Source organism: Zeus faber (assembly GCF_960531495.2).
Source record: "Zeus faber genome assembly, chromosome: 12".
Taxonomy (NCBI): domain Eukaryota; kingdom Metazoa; phylum Chordata; class Actinopteri; order Zeiformes; family Zeidae; genus Zeus; species Zeus faber.
This window is the reverse complement of record NC_137196.1, coordinates 13,605,834-13,623,757: the sequence shown is the minus strand read 5'-3', so window position 1 is coordinate 13,623,757 and position 17,924 is coordinate 13,605,834. Positions and strand designations below refer to the sequence as shown.

The 17,924-nt window shown below is 45.1% G+C and overlaps 1 protein-coding gene and 1 long non-coding RNA gene across 2 annotated transcripts; one reads left to right on the top strand and one right to left on the bottom strand.

Moving 5' to 3' along the window:
- Nucleotides 1–4,935: 4,935 nt before the first annotated feature.
- On the bottom strand, nt 4,936–14,970 carry LOC307237838. Its single transcript, XR_013844417.1, has 5 exons — nt 14,862–14,970; nt 12,484–12,610; nt 12,258–12,375; nt 6,287–6,399; nt 4,936–5,235 (listed from the first exon to the last, which is right to left on the bottom strand). It is a non-coding gene; the product is annotated as an uncharacterized lncRNA (long non-coding RNA).
- On the top strand, nt 10,465–14,277 carry glula (glutamate-ammonia ligase (glutamine synthase) a). Its single transcript, XM_080010607.1, has 7 exons — nt 10,465–10,587; nt 11,484–11,671; nt 12,220–12,381; nt 12,476–12,622; nt 12,708–12,835; nt 12,947–13,146; nt 13,243–14,277. The coding sequence occupies exons 2-7, from the start codon at nt 11,506–11,508 to the stop codon at nt 13,553–13,555; spliced, it is 1,116 nt and encodes a 371-aa protein (XP_079866733.1). The 5' UTR covers nt 10,465–10,587; nt 11,484–11,505; the 3' UTR covers nt 13,556–14,277.
- Nucleotides 14,971–17,924: the final 2,954 nt, after the last annotated feature.

Sequence of the window (17,924 nt, the reverse complement as noted above, 5' to 3'; positions counted from 1 at the left end):
GTTATTGGAAAAATCAAACGCGCAAATCAGTCCGCTTTAGGGGAAAACATAACTCAGAATGCGCCATTGCTTTTTAACATTCATTCACAATATTTTCATTATAGAATTCAATTACGCGGAACACCTGAACAAACAGTATCTCGCGGCCAATTATTCAGCGCCCTGGAAGCCATCGGCAAACAAATTAGCAATGTTAATGTGCGAGCGCGGGGTGATATTGTTGGCTCGGCCGCGCTCGTCTACAAAGGCAGCGGCGAGCGATGGCCTGTTGTTCTCCGATGAATTAAACAGCGTGTCCCCGATTTTGAAAATCAAATGGAAATTTCCAGCGTTGGGAGTCTCATCGTCAGAGTCCCGTCGGCGCTCTTGAGCTCGTGGTTTCTCCGGGCTTCTAATTCATGGAGGGAAAAAAAGAAAACGTTTCTGACGACCGGCATCCATATTTCGGCTCCACTTTGAGCGGTACTATTTAGCCTGACATTTCAGCTTCCAGATAACAATGAAACGCTACCATAAGATATCTTGGCAAGGCTATTGCCCTGTGTATTGATTGGGCATTGGCCCAACATCTCCTCACTAAAAAGAGATTAAAATATCGAACTTGTCTAAGACATTTATGGAGTCTGTGACCTCAGCCAATGCTAAAGTGGAGTACATACATCATAGTCCATCTCCGTGAGCTATGCTGAGTCTCGGGGCAGTAGCGACAGGAACTGAGGAAAGAGGTTTCAAGACTTAACTGTATCATTATACCTTCATGGTCCGGTGAAGAAGGCCTTAAGCGCCATGGTTCTCAGTGCAAATCAGCACGAGTGCTGTTTCATTAAAAATTCACGCCATCCCCAAACATGATAATCAAAGACAATGCTCCTACCGCAGTGTTAGATTGCCAGTGGAATGGTTTTACACTTTCTCGGGTGTAGGTGGATGAGATGGATTGTGCGGCGGAGGCTTGGAGCCAAAGGTGTGAAAGATGTGTGTATCCATCGGCGGCTCCCAAGAACCTTCATTACGGAGCAAGCAGGTCCTGTCACTGTCTTTTCATTACATGCTCATATATACTGTATTTACCCCCTGGAGTCCCGGTAGCCTGCCCCGTCAAGCACAAGCGCTCTTTAGGAAAGTCCTGCTATCTCGCCAATCCCCCTCGCCACGCCTGATTCGAGCCCGTAAGGCGGGAGAGGCCAGGCAGAAAGGGAGGAATCGTGCTTGCCATCAACAGCTCAAGAGAGTAGCATGGCAGCAAGATTGATGACACCCTCCCTCAAAGTAACAAAAGAACTCCGTGCACCAAGGCCCGCTTATGGGGCTTGATAGACTTGTCATCCTCTTAATAAACAGCTCCGATATGTCAGCAGGAGTGGCAGCTGGGACTGCCACGGACTTGCCCAACAACCAATGGGTAGGACCACCTTCTGGCAACAACAGCTTGTTGGATGCTCTCTCTGGAGAAAAGGGGCCTGACGACAACATTAGGGTTGTACACGGAGGAAGAAAATCAATCCACAGAAAAAGTATCTGTCGTCTGGTAATAATGCTCACCAAAGACTGCATCGGCATCTCACCTGACAGCTTGGGCTAAGTGCCTCGGTTAGTTCTCTGAATAATGTCATGATTTATACCTCGTTTAGGGATGGCGGTAAGGTGGTTTGAGCTTCAACGAGGAGAAAAGGGAGCGACATGATGTGTGGTGGACTTTTGTGGCTCTATGAGGACGGTCGGATGGGAGCTGCCCCAAGCTGCCAACCCGGCATTAGAGTACCACCAGCAGATCTGATCAACAACTTTGTTGAATTATCCGATTGACGAAACCGCCATCGAGGCTGATCAGGCTGGCCTGGTAAAAAAAGCCTTTTCAGGAAAAACTATCCGGTGAATAATCTGGTACGCTGGGGAATTATATATTGTTGAGGAGAAAAAGTACCAATGCCAAAATGAAACCCAACCAATCTCTAAAGCGTCTGTAAAGAATGGTGCAATTTCACCAATAGTGTCTTTGGATCCATTTAATATTAGGTGTTATCTCACAAGTGACATTTCCAACAGCATCAAAAATAGTGTTCACCGTGCTGAATTCTGGTTTTTCCTAAAACCACAAGATAAAAACAGGCTTCAATTTGTTCTAGATTGGGTTGGGTGGATGCATGGGTATATTAGAGATGAAAAATGGGAAAAATATTTTTTTGTGAGGCAAACAATATACAATATTAATTAACTCAAATTCAAATACTGTAAATGGGATTTTCTGATATTAACATTCTTGGTAGCTAGATAGTCCTTACGCTGGCATAGGTAGTTCATGTATACGTCACTCCAATGAATTAAAGGCTCTTTATTAATGCTTTTAATTTAATTAGCCTAATGTGGACTAAATAAATGCTAAACAAATACATTTCACCTCACTCAGACCAAAGCTTTTAAAGCCTACACACACACACACACACACACACACACACACATGCATACAGTACATACACACATACATACATACATACATACATACATACATACATACATACATACATACATACATACAGGTTGATCATGATCATGATGCTGATCACAGCAGTTTGATCATGTCGACCAGGCTGGAAATATCATCAAAACAAATGTGTTTTTTCTTACCAGTAAACAACTGCTGTCTCCTCCCGAAACACCCCCCAAAATAAAGCCCTGCTCAAGGGACATAAATATTACAATTCAGAGCAACGGCAAGATGCAGAATACGTTAGCATAAGATTTGTCTTGCAGCTTTAGATGGGTTTTTATTTTTGAAGGGCTAACAGATTACAGAAATCTTTAAAAGAGAGTCGACTATAACGCTATTAAAACAGCCAGGAGCAGTAATATAACAATATTTCCCAATTCCCTTGTCCATTTTGGTAAAAACAAAAAAAAAAAGAAAAATAACATAGTGAGAAAATCTTGGAGCACAAGAGCACAATCTCCGATTTTTATTCAACCCCTTTTTGACGCACTCCTGAAAACCCAATGGCGAAAATACCCAAATTGAAGGGAATTGTTTCCAGACTTGGTGATCCCGCTCGAATATGAGGAGAAAATGGAGCAGAGAAATCATTTTAGACAGTCTGCCATTTACAATATTCACTTATTTTTCACCAGAAATCGTTGTTGTCTCTGTCACGATTCAATCTACCGCCCACTCCCCGCACGCTGTATAATACCTAGTTAAAGCCAGCAGGGTGTGAAATGGTGTTTGGAAATAAATGAAACAGACTATGAAACAGTGGAGTTGGAAGATATTGCCGTGTCAAGATGACGGACAAGTCGTGGAATGGAGCAAAAAGTTATTATCCCAAAGAAGACCAAGGCTGGATTAAATAAAAACCCATGATGCTCCACAGCAGCTCCGAGATCGGCGAAAGCGAATAGGGGGAAATAGGGGGGGCGGACACTGAGGCCTAGACCATAACGTTTCACTGTGGGAAAGATACAAGCCAAATTCACGCTCCTTGACGGGGGGGTAAATAAAACGACGGATGGCGATTCGGTTGATTCCCGTTTAACCAATAATGCAATTTCATGCAGTCGCGTCAACAAGTGTAAATTGCGAGGGCCCGGGGTTATTGATGCTCCAAATAAAGTGTTTTGAAGGAGCTTTGGAGGAACAGCATCTCTTCAGGCCCGTACTGGCCTGATTAACAGCTGGACCGATGAGTCACACGTTGGCAAACATATTGTCAGTCTTATTAATTTTTAAAGGTTATTCTGCGGTTTGATGAAAACCAGAGGACATATTGATTCATGGGGACCGGGGGACAATATAGACATATTCCCCCCAGGGATTAATAAAGTGTTTGTTATCTTAGATGTATGAGGAGGTGCCACAAGGATCCACTGGAATCATCGCATCGTCACGTGCTGTTTATTTATAGCAGGTTAGGTTTATTCGATTTATTTATTAAGCCCATATTTTTAATAAATCACGATGATTTTTTTTCTGAAGATATGACTTTGCAGTTGCATAAAAATATTTTCAGTGTTTAAATTTTTCATTTTACTGTCAATTATTTTGGTTTGGTACAGTTGATTCGCCCGAATCTTAACTTCATACAGTTTATGCACTGTTTACGGTGAAAGTTGTTACTTCACAAAATATATAGATGAATAATTCATCACTCTAACTGTCCTAAAACTAATAGTAAGGGGGAAACGGTACCTTATTACCTTGTTTTTTTTAATGGAATCCAGTTCCACCAGTTTGTAGACTGGTAGGTGCTGCCCCCTGCTGGAGCAAGAGGAGCTGCTCGCTAAATGTCTCCATGTGGTAACATACTACAGTACCACACTATTCAGCAATATTTGCGGAACTTGGTCTTTTCTCTATTTCTTTAGGTCTCTTCCTTTACTTTTTATCAATCCTTTGAAATTCTGATGGCGTCTGCCGAACACCTTCCACAGATGGCCAGTGAAGAACTAGATCTTCTCCAGCATTGAGTGAGGAGGAGAAAAATGCGTCTTTTTCTATTTTCTAAAATAAACAGAAGAATATTCAGCCGATTGTATTTTCCTGCACTTGTTCTACATTCACTCCACACACATGCAACGTGCATTTCTACCTGATGTTTCCTTGTTGCTGTCCTTTAGTGGTGGTAACCCAAAATGACATGACAATATACTGTACGTGCCAGTATCATACATGTCTGAATTGCACTTATTAATAATCAATCATCATCATCATCACAATAATGATAGTAATAATATTAATGATAATAAGATAAATATAGATGCAGGCAGCAATACACAGGGTTCAGTTTAGTCCTCCTCCTTGGGAGGAGTGTGAGTTCGCGTTCAAGTTTTAGGAAGACCCGCCGTGTCATTATTGAATTGATGTAGAACAAAAACAAATTAAAAGGTAAAGGAACATGGAATCAATGAAAAGATATAACATATATAATAGATACAGGCCTAAACTATATCTTTATTCAAATGCATGTCAAACACAAAAGACAATCTATACCCCCTTGTTTTAGTTGAATAATTTTTACAAAGATCATAATTGCTCATCACCACACGGATCATTCAAATCTGGGCAGCAGCAACAAATATGTAGCTGAATTCTAACAGGCAATACAGAAATTAAAGATGAATTCCACCCTAATGTTAATCACAGTGTGACAAAGTGCTAATGTCCTTAAGAGGAAGGGGGAATACCTCAAGGAAACAGCCTCCCGGTAAAAGCAAAATCCATCTATTCCACAGGTACTACAGCACCTAGTGGAGTAAAAACATAAAACCCTCAGGACAAAATCTTCAAAAATGTCCTCAAGTGTATTACTGAAGTAAAACAGTTACTTCCCAAGCGTTAAATAGGACAATGTACAAACTCAGTTCTTCCAGCAGAAGATGAGAGCAGAGAAGCAGTGAGCATGGCACCCGAAAATAATCTGCAATCGAGCTATCGAGAGGCATGTTAATCTGTACTGGGACAAGATTGTTTCAGTCATTAATTCATGTGTAAGAGATTTGATGAGTAAATAATCATACTATAAGAGACTATTGTATTATAATAGATAAGTGTGTAGTGCATAAGAGTTTGTTATAATAACATCAGATGCAAATTAGACCAAGTTTCCACTTCAGTGAGTATGGGGCTGATTTCATCACCCTGAAATTGGTAGGGAAATTTAGAATGATTAATAATCTTGACTTTCTTATCAAGCATAATGTTGTCATTTCCCCAAATAGTTCTTCTGGTGTGCTCATCGTTGTGCTCGAGCTTGCAATCTCCCTGTAAGCCCATCCCTAAAATATATAATAAAATCCTACTTTTTTTTGTTGTAATCTTTCATTTTATCATGCAAGCCTCCGCGGACCACTAAGGGGGGTGCTAACTTGACATGAGTAATTAAATTTTATGAAATATGTTTATTTTATGTTTCCTAATCTAATGGGAGAATCAGTTGGGTTTTCTTTTAATAATGCAATGTGTTTATATTTTCATTATTTGATTTCATTATGATTATTATTATTACTATTATTGTTGTTATTATTATTGTTATCATTTTTATTATTATGACAAATAATTATTATTATTATTTTCATTAGATGTGCAGCTTTCTGCCCAGTTGTACTTGAGGTCGGCCACAGATTCCGTTACAGATATTTCTGATGGGACAGGGAGAAGAGTGTGTATCATTCAGCTTTTGCGTTCTGACTCAGAGCGCCCAGACCCTAGCGCTGAAATCATTCCCGAACATGTTGTCGAGGGAGCTTGGACGACGCCCTAAGCCATCGTGACAGTGACTAAGTGCTGCCGACTCACCAGTGTTTCTTTGAAGACCCCAGCCTCCCTCAACGGGGTGGGGTTTTTCCCCCTTTTTCTTCTCTTGCTCATTCTCGTACTCATTGGGAATGTGCTCTGATATCCTCAAGAGCCTGGAAGCACAAGGACAGCTTTTTACTCATCTTTCACTGTCACACCTTGTAAATAATGGATTGAATGTGCAAAACAGTCGATTTTCCCTTGGTAAAAAAAAACAAAAAAACAAAAAACAAAGACAAAAAGCCTCTAGAGATATGGCGCACTGTTTGTGCTACAGTGTCAATTCATCTCTCATGTGCTGAACCCTATAGTGTAACAGCATGATCCAAAAAGATCCTAATTAATATACACACCGGTATGAAAGCAAATATCAGGAGGAAGGTTTTTGGAAGTGCTGCTGGTATGATGGTGAGAAAAGGACACCGAGGCCATGTTTCCAGTAGTAGAAGCAGAATTTAGATGAATCCCGACTGGATATAGTGGGGATTGGTCTGTGGCTGAAATGACAATAATTACTAAATTAAATTAGTAGAAATCTTAATAAATAATAAATAAAATAATCCAACACATTCCACCTAACTGAGAGTGTTAACCTGTATAAATACTTTTTAATTTTCCTTTTTTATTTTACATTTTACGTACAATAAATTCACAATGAGTCCACAATGAGAACGGAACACGACAGCAGTTTTCGGATGGGAAACTCCCCCGCACCTGCGCACTTGAAGGAATGATTTGCAATTTTCTGAAACTGCAGCCTGTTGGAGGCTAAGGTCCATGTTTTGTTGTTGTTTTTTTTCCAGTTGGTGGAATTTAATTACACCGCGGGCGTTCAACTGTTTGAGGTTTGGTTATTCATTTAAATTATAGTGGCTTGTGGTGTTCTTTATGCCATGATGGGAGTCTCTGCCCACTGGTCTTTCTTTCTCTTTCTTTCTGGGTTGCTGACATGGCGAGAGTTTTTATTATAAAAACTGAACACGAGGGCTGGCTGGCCAAAGAGTAATCAGTTTGGGCGTAGCAGGAATGACACTTCAGTCTGTCTCCTGGTCGGCTGACGAGCCCACGCGCCGATCCCCCTCCGATTTGGGGCAGCCGGGCTGCCACGGGAAAGGGAGCCTTAACGTGGCCTAACCACAGCTCCTTGGTCCACCATAGACATCCTTGAAAGTCCTGTAATGAATCCATTCCTCTGCCGATCTCAAACTCCACTTAAGTTTGCATACGCAAATCGTTTGACGGTTTTCTGGCACTTTTACAGGTAAATATATTGCGAGGGATGTACCCGGGTCTCTTCTTTTTCTACACCGATTCTTCAGCGGCTCGGGGTTCCTGGTTTGACACTTCTAGAGCTCATGAATTATTGGGGGGCATTTGAAGGAAGGAGTGAGATGTGTCTACGGTAGCTACTGAGTCGGGTTGATCATTAAAAATATAATAATACTTTTCTTATAATGCTTTGCAAATAAGCTGTGTTAAGTTACATCTGCAACTGGCATGTAGGCCTACAGATGGAATGTGCGACTGGCAGTGGATACTCCTGACCCACAGTCTTAAAGGGAAGGTCATGCAAAAGGTCAAGGGAATGAGATAAAATTGTTAATCACATTGGATACTGGAAGGACAATGTCGGCATTCCAAATAACCTGGGTCCATCGGGTGGAACAAAGTTTGACTCGCCTTTCCCTGCAAAGCACATCATCTCAGCTCATTTTAGTCCTACACAATAAAGTACTGAAAATAAAAGAAAGAGATACCTGACAAAGCAGAGAACACACTGAGTGATACACCGCTAAGGGATTTCATCAAATTGATCACAATCACAGGAAAAGAAGGTGAAATTCAACACACATTCAGTGCAGGGTGCATTATTGGTTCAGTTCAATTTGGCTTCTGATCTTCACCTGGCAGAGTTCCTGCTCCGCAGTGTCAACCCAGGGCATCGTGTCGCCAGAGGGCAGCGCGGGTTGATGAAATGCAGGGTTGTGGTCTTAGAAAGGGAAATGGTATATTTCTGCCCTCGGGGACCGGAAACCTCCCGACACGCGACTCGTTCAGGCCAGAGCCTGCGGCGGGCCACGTCTTTATACCTTTTGAAATGGAGGAGCGCTCGTGTAAGACGCCACCAAGGCAGCCAATGGGACCGAAGACTGTTTTGAGCGTTCAGCCTCATTTTCTTCAGTATCTGCTCCTGCATTCTTTCAGGGTTTGGGTTGAACAGCTAGTTCCAAAAACATCTCTGAGGATAACAGCACATGACCATGTAGGCTGTGGGAAGCTTATGGAAAGGACTCTTCACAAGGTCATTTGTGAAAACAGTGAAAATAGTACAATTTTCTGGCAGTGACACACATTTACTGTTATTCAATATCTTATTATAGCCACAAAACATTGTCACATTGACTACTCCTCCCAGTTTTGGAGCCCCCTAGATGTGAAATAGATCAAAATGATCGACTTGATCAGTATTAGTGTGCTACTACTTTGAGGCAAGTTTTGGTAAATGGATTAGGAAATATTCAACTTCTTGACATATTTAACCTATTCCTCTGGGAATTGTGTTCCAGAAAAAAAGTTGCCATTTTGCCCCATGTTTCTATTTCGCCATCATTATGGTAACACATGTAACATATTTGGGGAATTTCCCCACTACAGACAGTAGCCGCAACCGGGGGGGATATCGTCAAGTGATTTCCTTGTGATGTCACAGCTTTTCCCCTATAAAGCCGAGCATCTGGAGGACCTGCCGTCAGTTGGACACGGGGTCCTCCTGGTCGGGAGGTCGGGAGAGGTGTCCACTCACCACACACACACCCACCCACCCACCCACCCACCCACACACACACCCACCCACCTACACACACACATACACATACGGACACACATGCACGCACGCACACACACACACACACACACACACACACACACATATTCTTGTACTAGTATCAAAGTGAGGTCTCAATAAATACACCCGGTATTCACAAGCCATGTTTCTGATGCACTTCCAAACCAAATAATTGTCAATTTGGAGACCTTTCCTCACAAGTATAGTAAAACACACACACACACACACACACACACACACACACACACACACACACACACACACACACACACACACACACACACACACACACACACACCAGCATTTTATGACAGAAGCAGGGTAGCAATGCAACATTATAAATGGATGCGATCCGGCCCTGAAATACAAGAGGAAGTTGGCATCAGTTTCAACCCATGGACGCCCGTGTCCCTTCAAAGCTGAACATTGGGAGGAGCTTCCCCAAGTTTAAGCCAAAGAAGGAACATAGAAATAAATTCATACACAAGTATGTATGCGCATGCACACAGATACGCACACACACCCTAGCACATTTTTACAATTTCACCTGAAATTCCCTGGAACTTGGAACCTCCCTGGATTACACGATATATTACATTGGGGGAGGGACATGCACTCACAGGCACATACTCAAGACATTCAAACATAAACACATGCGCACACACCGACACACCAATACACACTCACTAACACAGACACAGGTGCACACGCAAACACGTAAACACACACACGCGCGTGCACACACACACACACACACACGGATATATACACACATACACAAATACACGCTTACACACACACACAAACACACACATACAGGGCGAGCACACTTTCACAATTTTACCAGGAATTGTTAGTTTTTCAATTACTTGTATGTGTCTTTTTTTCTGTGAGCTGATCTATGTTGACATAATCTGCTCCAATAAACCAGTTGTTCCGATCTACTTTTAAACCACATGGTGGCGTTTTCGATTCTGAACTATTTCGAGAGTTCGTAATACAGCATCATATGTGAGACGCACATTTCCCCACATAGATTTGGAAAAAAAAAATCTATTAAAGACAAGTGTACCAAAACAAAACAAAAAATTAAAAACTAAAAAAAATATGTAAAAATGCAGGCAAAATGCAGCCTTGGTCGACAATTCATCCGGGGCGCCCTCTGCCTTATTCGGAGTAATTGTTGACCAAGGCTGCGTTCGGGGCGCGTTTTGCATCCCCGCTATAGAGGGCGCTGCACGCCAACCGCAAGTCCCGCAACATCGCCTTGGACCCAGCGCGTTCAGACTCCTCGGACCAATCAAGGACGAGATGTCCCGGTTCCTCTGCGTATAAATATGCCGCGTCTGCAGTCTCGCTACTCGGAGAATGAGAGAACAACTATTAAGACAGCAGCCGACAGCACACTGGACCCGCCAGTCCTCTAGCTCCTATTCCAATTCCCTTGATTTCTCAGGTAAATGCCGGACAACTTCAAAATGTTCATTCCACTGAAATACTATTTTATTACTTTTATTTGCTCTTTCATTAAGCCTGTTTGCGTTTGTTTGAATGACATTTGTTGTGTTGCTTGTGTCGCGGACGTTTAAGTCGCGTCGTCTCGTGGCGCGGAACAAAGGGAAGCGCGGTGATGTAATATCGCGTAACCATGGTTACCACGGGCGGCCGCGCCGCGTGCGGCGGGCGAGCGTCGCGGTGTCAACTTGTGACGCTTCGTTCTCTGCCGGGAGGGAACGCTGCTAGAAGCCGGAACATTGTGCTCCGCCGCGGCCGCGTCTGCGCGTTGTTTGGGAGGCGACTGCTCAAAAACAACATGTTTGGGGCGGGCGGGGGGGCTCAATGTCGGAGCGACCGTTTGTTGTTGGCTTTGCGGACGGAAAAAACGCTGAAGTGCGACCCGTGCGCTCCTTCTAGAAAAGAAGTAACAATGCTGCTCCCTTCCCCGCGCCATGTGTTGACCCGCCGTCCGCCTTTATGTGCCGCAGTCAAAAAGTAGTGATGCAAGACTCGCGAACGATCCGTTCCTAGCGAACGAGTCGTTTTAAATGACTCGGGTCGCCACGGCCCGTGAGAGAACCGCCGCTCGAGTACCGGATACAATAGCTGAGGACTAAGCTGATGTGGGGAGGGAGACCAAGGTATTTGGCGTAATTTATATTCAACGTCACCGAGGCGCACGTTTTGACAGAAGTAAATGAAGCTACTGAACTGATCCGATCTGACATCGTTCGAACGTTGCGCCTGAACGTAGCCGGAAAAGAGCGGATTTTTTTTTTTTTTTTTTTTTTTTTTTTGGGAACCGAGTGACTCGTCAGGAGCCGAATCCCTCAACACAGCCCTCTCTGTGTCCAGGTGTGCTCTGGTAGGAAGCAAGATGGCCACCTCCGAAAGCGCCGGCCTGAGCAAAGTCGTGAAGGCGCGGTACATGGAGCTGCCGCAGGGGGAGAAGGTCCAGGCCATGTACATCTGGATCGACGGCACCGGAGAGGGGCTGCGGTGCAAAACCAGGACGCTGGACGCTGAGCCCAAGAGCATCGAAGGTAGGCTGTGCGTGCCAAGCCACCATGCTTTCTAAATAGTATGGTAGCAGGGCCGTCATTTAGACCAGTGATCCACAACCTACCTTCATATCACACGCATTAGTCTATCTGTATCCAGCGATAACAAACTTTTAATATCTGTCTACGCTGAAGTTGGGGAGGTGACTCTAATTCGAATCAGTCATTATTGTATGTTCTGTAATGGTGCTAACTAATGTTAATAGTGTTGACATTTTAGCACGGCAAGTTCACTTGGATAGCACATTTCATAAACAAGGCTTATTCTGCTCCACTTGCCAGTTTTGGTGACGGTCCCATACTGAGAACAACAACTAACACTAGGTGTTCCCATTTTAGATGATCAGGCCCCTTTCCATGCTCAGTGGGATCAAGCCAGTTTTCATAGCGTTGAGGGTTTAACTATTAATCGTTTTGCTGGGGATCCCCTGGAACCTCTTGAAAGACCGCTTCGGGTGTTGCGAGAACCACTGCTTTGGGCTCAATTGCCACCACTCTTGCTTATCTATCCTAATTTTTCCACTCTGTAGATTTACCGGAGTGGAACTTCGATGGCTCCAGCACGTACCAGTCGGAGGGCTCAAACAGCGACATGTATCTGCTTCCCTCTGCCATGTTCCGTGATCCGTTCCGTAAAGATCCCAACAAACTGGTCCTCTGTGAGGTGATCAAGTATAACCGCAAGCCTGCAGGTAATAAAACTTTTGATTCATGAAATTAGATTATGAAGAGGGGGAAAATAAGGAGGTCGGTCATTTTATAAATTTGAGATGATCTCACAAACAGAAACAAACCTGCGATTGACATGCAAGAAGGTCATGGATATGGTGGAGCATCAGGTCCCGTGGTTTGGCATGGAGCAGGAGTACACGATTCTTGGTACTGACGGACACCCCTTTGGCTGGCCGTCCAATGGGTTCCCTGGACCACAAGGTAAGGACAACACGCAGTCGAGTTGCGCTCTGGACACTGTACAACATGTGCTCAAACTCTAACCTGTTTGAATATTATTTTACAGGTCCATACTACTGTGGCGTAGGAGCAGACAAGGCCTATGGTAGAGATATAGTAGAGGCTCATTATAGAGCCTGTCTGTACGCTGGAGTGGACATTTGTGGGACAAATGCAGAAGTGATGCCTGCTCAGGTAAGAGCTGCTTGACCTGTAAATGTTGTGAGTTTACAAACTTGCATATAAATGTGTCGCAAGTTGAACTGAGAATAATTATAGTTATTTTTTTGCTTTTGTTCTTCCCAGTGGGAGTTTCAGGTCGGCCCATGTGAAGGCATCAACATGGGTGACCATCTCTGGGTGGCGCGGTTCATCCTGCACCGTGTCTGTGAGGACTTTGGAGTCGTGGCCTCATTCGACCCCAAGCCAATCCCCGGCAACTGGAACGGTGCTGGCTGCCACACAAACTTCAGCACTAAAGAGATGCGGGAAGACGGAGGCCTAAAGTAAGTCTTTTGCTACGTGGATTTTAAGCTGGTACCAAGGCACTGTTGCTTAATTTGTTGCATTAAATAACAGGCATTTATATTTGTTTTTGTCAGAGCCATTGAAGACTCCATCGAGAGGCTTGGGAAGAGGCACCATTACCATATCCGTGCCTACGATCCCAAGGGGGGGCTCGACAACGCCCGCCGCCTCACTGGCCATCATGAAACCTCAAACATCCATGAGTTCTCTGCGGGTGTCGCCAACCGTGGCGCCAGCATTCGCATCCCTCGCAGTGTTGGCCAGGAGAAGAAGGGCTACTTCGAGGATCGCCGTCCGTCCGCCAACTGTGACCCCTACGCCGTGACCGAGGCCCTGATCCGCACGTGTTTGCTCAACGAGGAGGGAGACGAACCCGTGGAATACTAGAGCCACACCTCTCTGGACTGAGCCCCCTAATGCCCACCACTGCCCTTTGTATTTTTCTTTAAAAAAAAAAAAAGGCTCAAAAGCAAACTAGTACTGTATTTCATTTCTTCTTTCCCTTCCCATGAATAGATTTTTAACCTGCTTTTCTTAATAGTGTAAAGTTGGCTGGTCAACTTGCCGTCGAAAGGAGGTCTTATCCTTGTTAGTTATGGAATTGGCGGCATACGCTTTCCCTTTTGTGTTTTAGGCGGGAACCGTTTATAGGTTTTAAAGACTGCATCATGAGATAACGTTGTCTTTTAATGACTAAAGCACATGGACACTTGAGTAGGGATTAGCTGCTACGGCCGGACAGCATGTATAATTTCTTAATAATAAACCTATGGGTAGTTTGTGTACTGTTATATTGTGATCTGCCTTTCCCGTCTTCAATGTTACTAATTCTTGGATTAAGAAGTGTCTATTTTTTAAATTCCAACATTTGATGTCAACAGATTATTTCTTTTTTTTTTTTACACACCGGCCTGGTACACTTAGATGTTTGTACCCATACCTGTGTCTAAACACATCGTGGATCTGTCAACATTTGTGGAGTTTCTGTATGACTCAGGAAGGAGTTTTATCCTTTTGTCAAACGCTATGTTGTAACGCACCTGATATGGTAAAATTACTGAACCTGGTTTGTTTTTATTGACTCATTTAAAAAGAAACTTTATACCACATCACGATTGCGCCGACTCTTTACTTGACCGAAGCCACTTGTTTGTGCTGACACCTACCACCTAACGGATTGAGCCTTGTCGCATGTCATCGTAACTTCTCACAGAGGAGGGCACGAGCAGCATTCTGTCCCTTATCCCAACTAATCTCCTGGGTTCAACGTCCCACCACTGATCAAATGACCGCTTTGTTCCGCAGCCACTACAACACACTGCACATGGTCTAGTCACGAGACGGCCACGGGGTGAAGGGAAATATTTCTGGAAGTGCATATTTTTCTTCTAACTATATTCACGGTATTTCAAGCGCAACACACGATCGCGTGGGCACACCGAGCAGCAAGGTGTGTTTTGTAAGTGTCAATAGAGACAGAAACTACCTCTATTCTACAAATAATCCCTTTTCATAGACTGGGGGTGCTTCCAACTGGTGACTCAAGGGAACATAACCGGTCAAATTAATGTTGTGATACTTATTTGCATCATCTTCTCCGGTTTATAGTCGCTGCGCTGTATTGGGGCAGACGCTCAACGCGACGCTTCGGTCTCCCCAAAAGCTGCAGCATTTTGGGGAGACAGCCACTCACGTGCGTTAGAGAACGAGCCTCGAGGCAAGCGAGAAGGTCTTCAGTTGTAAGAACAGGAACCTCCTCAACGTAAACATCTGTTCCCTTTTGTTTTGTTTTGTTTTTCGACTGCTCCCTCCCGCGGGAGGACGGCAACAAGTTTGCGGGAACCTTTCACCTACTTCCCGAAGAGCCCCGAGAACAGACTTTAACTCCGCTCGCTGATTGGTTCCACCAGCGCAGAGTCAGCCAATCAGAGCGCACGGCACATGTGCTTCGCTGGGTAAAGAAGAAGCAAAAAAAAAAGGTGGCTGCGAGCGAACTCAGCGACTTTAGCGCTGTTTACCCTAAAAGTTAGGAGAAAAAAATGTGTTCGTCTGCCAAACTTATAACCCGTGTTTCTGTAAATACACCTGAACTTTGGATTCGCCATAAAATAGTGCCCTTCAGCCGAATGTTTTTAAATAGAGTGTGTCAGTCTTTCGTTCTCTGTGCGTTTGGTGGAGGCAACGTTAAATAACCTGAGAGAAAAGGGAAGAACATAGCAGCCGTGTAGAGGGGAAGTCAGTCAGGCCTGGGACCGGGAATGCGTTGGGTGAGGTACGGCACCGGCGCAAATGGAGCAAATCCAAAATGCAGATCAACCAAACCGCCGCGGCTTCAAGCACACATGGAAGTTTTGCTCCGCAGAGCAACTGCTCCAGTGTCACTGCTGGCCTTCCAAATCCCGACGGAGTCCCTGACGGTCAGAGTGGGTGAACTTCCCAAAAGCCAACAACCTCTACAAGTAAAGCCTCTAGTGGAATGAACACAGGTAGCGTTGCCTCTCATGCAACAGCGCGAAGGATGAGCAGACACAGGGTTGACACAATCATGACAGTCATCTTAGTTGATAATTAATTGCCGTACAAGTACATTTGCGATTCAATTTGGATGGAGACACGACGGCGAATCTGAGCGATGTTGCGCGATATGATTTATCATTTATTCAGTCGGCACCCTAGGATTGCGGTCAGCTGAAATGGCGGCGATCTGGCGATTATGTAATAAGTGTGACAGCTCCGGGAAGAGGTAAGCAGCGTTGGCTCTGACAGCGCACGGGCATCGGGCACCAAACAACATTTAATTTGTATGTAGTCCCAATCATATCCATTCCTCATTCGTCCGCGGCCCACTGAGAACCGGAGACATCATGCGGAATCCAAATCGCCTTCTGCTCGGAAAGCCAGAGCGATGGGGAGAGACAGGACAAAGGACAGGGAGGGATGCTGCTCTGTTGCTATGACGACCACCGGAATGTACAGGCCCGGCCAAGCTGGTTCTTGTATAGAGTGGGAGCAGTAAAAAAGAAAAAAACACACATCCATGTTATGTAAGGAGCAAGAGCAAAAAAACAGAGTAGGATGAAATTCGGTCTTATAAATGGAAATGCGTGATAGCCTTTGGCGAACCTACGGTAGCACTGTGATGCTGGTCATCCAATCCCGCACTCACACCATGAAGCCAATCAATGCCCCCCCAAAAATTTGTGCAATCCGTTGACCACCGGTCATTGTATAACTTGCATCGTACCAGTTTGAGCCAGTATTCGCTTCACTGTGACGGTGGAAAAGGGGAACTTTTCAGGGCTGGGTGTGCACTTTTTTTGCAAGGATGGGTAAAGATGAACCACCCACTCAAAATTAGGAGGAAAAAAAAATGCTTGAGGATTTCGACCAGAGGTGAGGGACGTGTTTAATGGCCACAATGCGCTCAGATAATATCATGAAGGAAAAAACATAGTGAATACGATGGCACCTGAAATGCACAGGCATGTGAATCTGAGAAATGTCAGAAATGCTGCCGAAGCCGGTGCAGACGCGCGGCCGCACATGCGCGTCCACATGTGCTGCCCCCCAGCGCGGGCCTCCTGATTGGCCGAGCGGCGCGGTGCGCTCGGAGCCAACGCAGGGATGCTCCACGTCATACTCGCGCACACCTGCGCGGCGATGGGCCGCTCCCGCAAGTATGACAGTGGCTCATTTCCGACCGCGCTGCAGCGGCGCGAACCCCGGGCAAGCCAGCCCCTGTTCCTCACTGGGGACAGCCGGCGGCATTTCAGAGCTAAGAGTGGTTCACGTGTTCCGGCGCGGAGGCTGGCATTTCGTTTTTGCGACCTTGATAATGATGCGTCGTCGGTGTGCAGCGTTCGCAGACAAGAACATATGCAAGATAACAACTCAAGCATTGCATGGGCAGCGGTTTCCACGCGCCCAGGTCTGGGTTATTTGTCCACCGTTGTGTGAATAAGGTTGGGAATGGTTTCGTGAATCGCTCTGTATTCATCCCGTTTTTTGTTTTTTTTTATCTTATATTTCAGTCCGCTCGCATTTCCTGCGAACCAGCGCGGGGAACGTCTGTCGAGAACGGGAGCCCGGCAAAGTTGCAAGGACTCCCCAGTGTTGCCGGCCTTTCCAAAAGCCTCGGTGTGAACAGGAAAAGGTTATGGTCACCCCTCCCCCGTAGCTGACCCGAGCCCAGCTGAATTTTAGTGGTTGGGTGGGGGTGGGTTCTTCTTTTTAGCGGGCACACACACACACACACACACTCACACACACACACACACACACACACACAACAATGATCAGTCCTCAGTTCTAGCCCCTCCCCGCCTCCCAGTATCACCAAATGGCTACTTCAGCGGAAATTTCCATGCTTTACTCACGCACGGGTTAAAGATGTCAAAGCGCGTGTTTATTTGGTCACACTGACACTTCTGTCGAATCTTACATCTCACCGGACCCTGTTGTGCGATTTCAATTTGTGTACGGCGACAATACCCAAATCGAGGGAAAGGCCGAATTTACTTCTGCACTGCGGTAAGTAAGCGGAAATAATTATGTCTACGAGGTAAAGCTGACAGGCACAACACCACGAAGACATTCTATTTTAAACAGCGGGTACTAATAGTGGATACGCATACTAGTCGGCTTCTCTTGGCTTGGTCTCGTATGTGTTCCCTCGGAGCCCACCTTGAAAACCCTTTCTCTTCCCCCCGGTGTGACCACCCGCAGCCACCACAACAGCTTGCGCGGTGATGAAGTG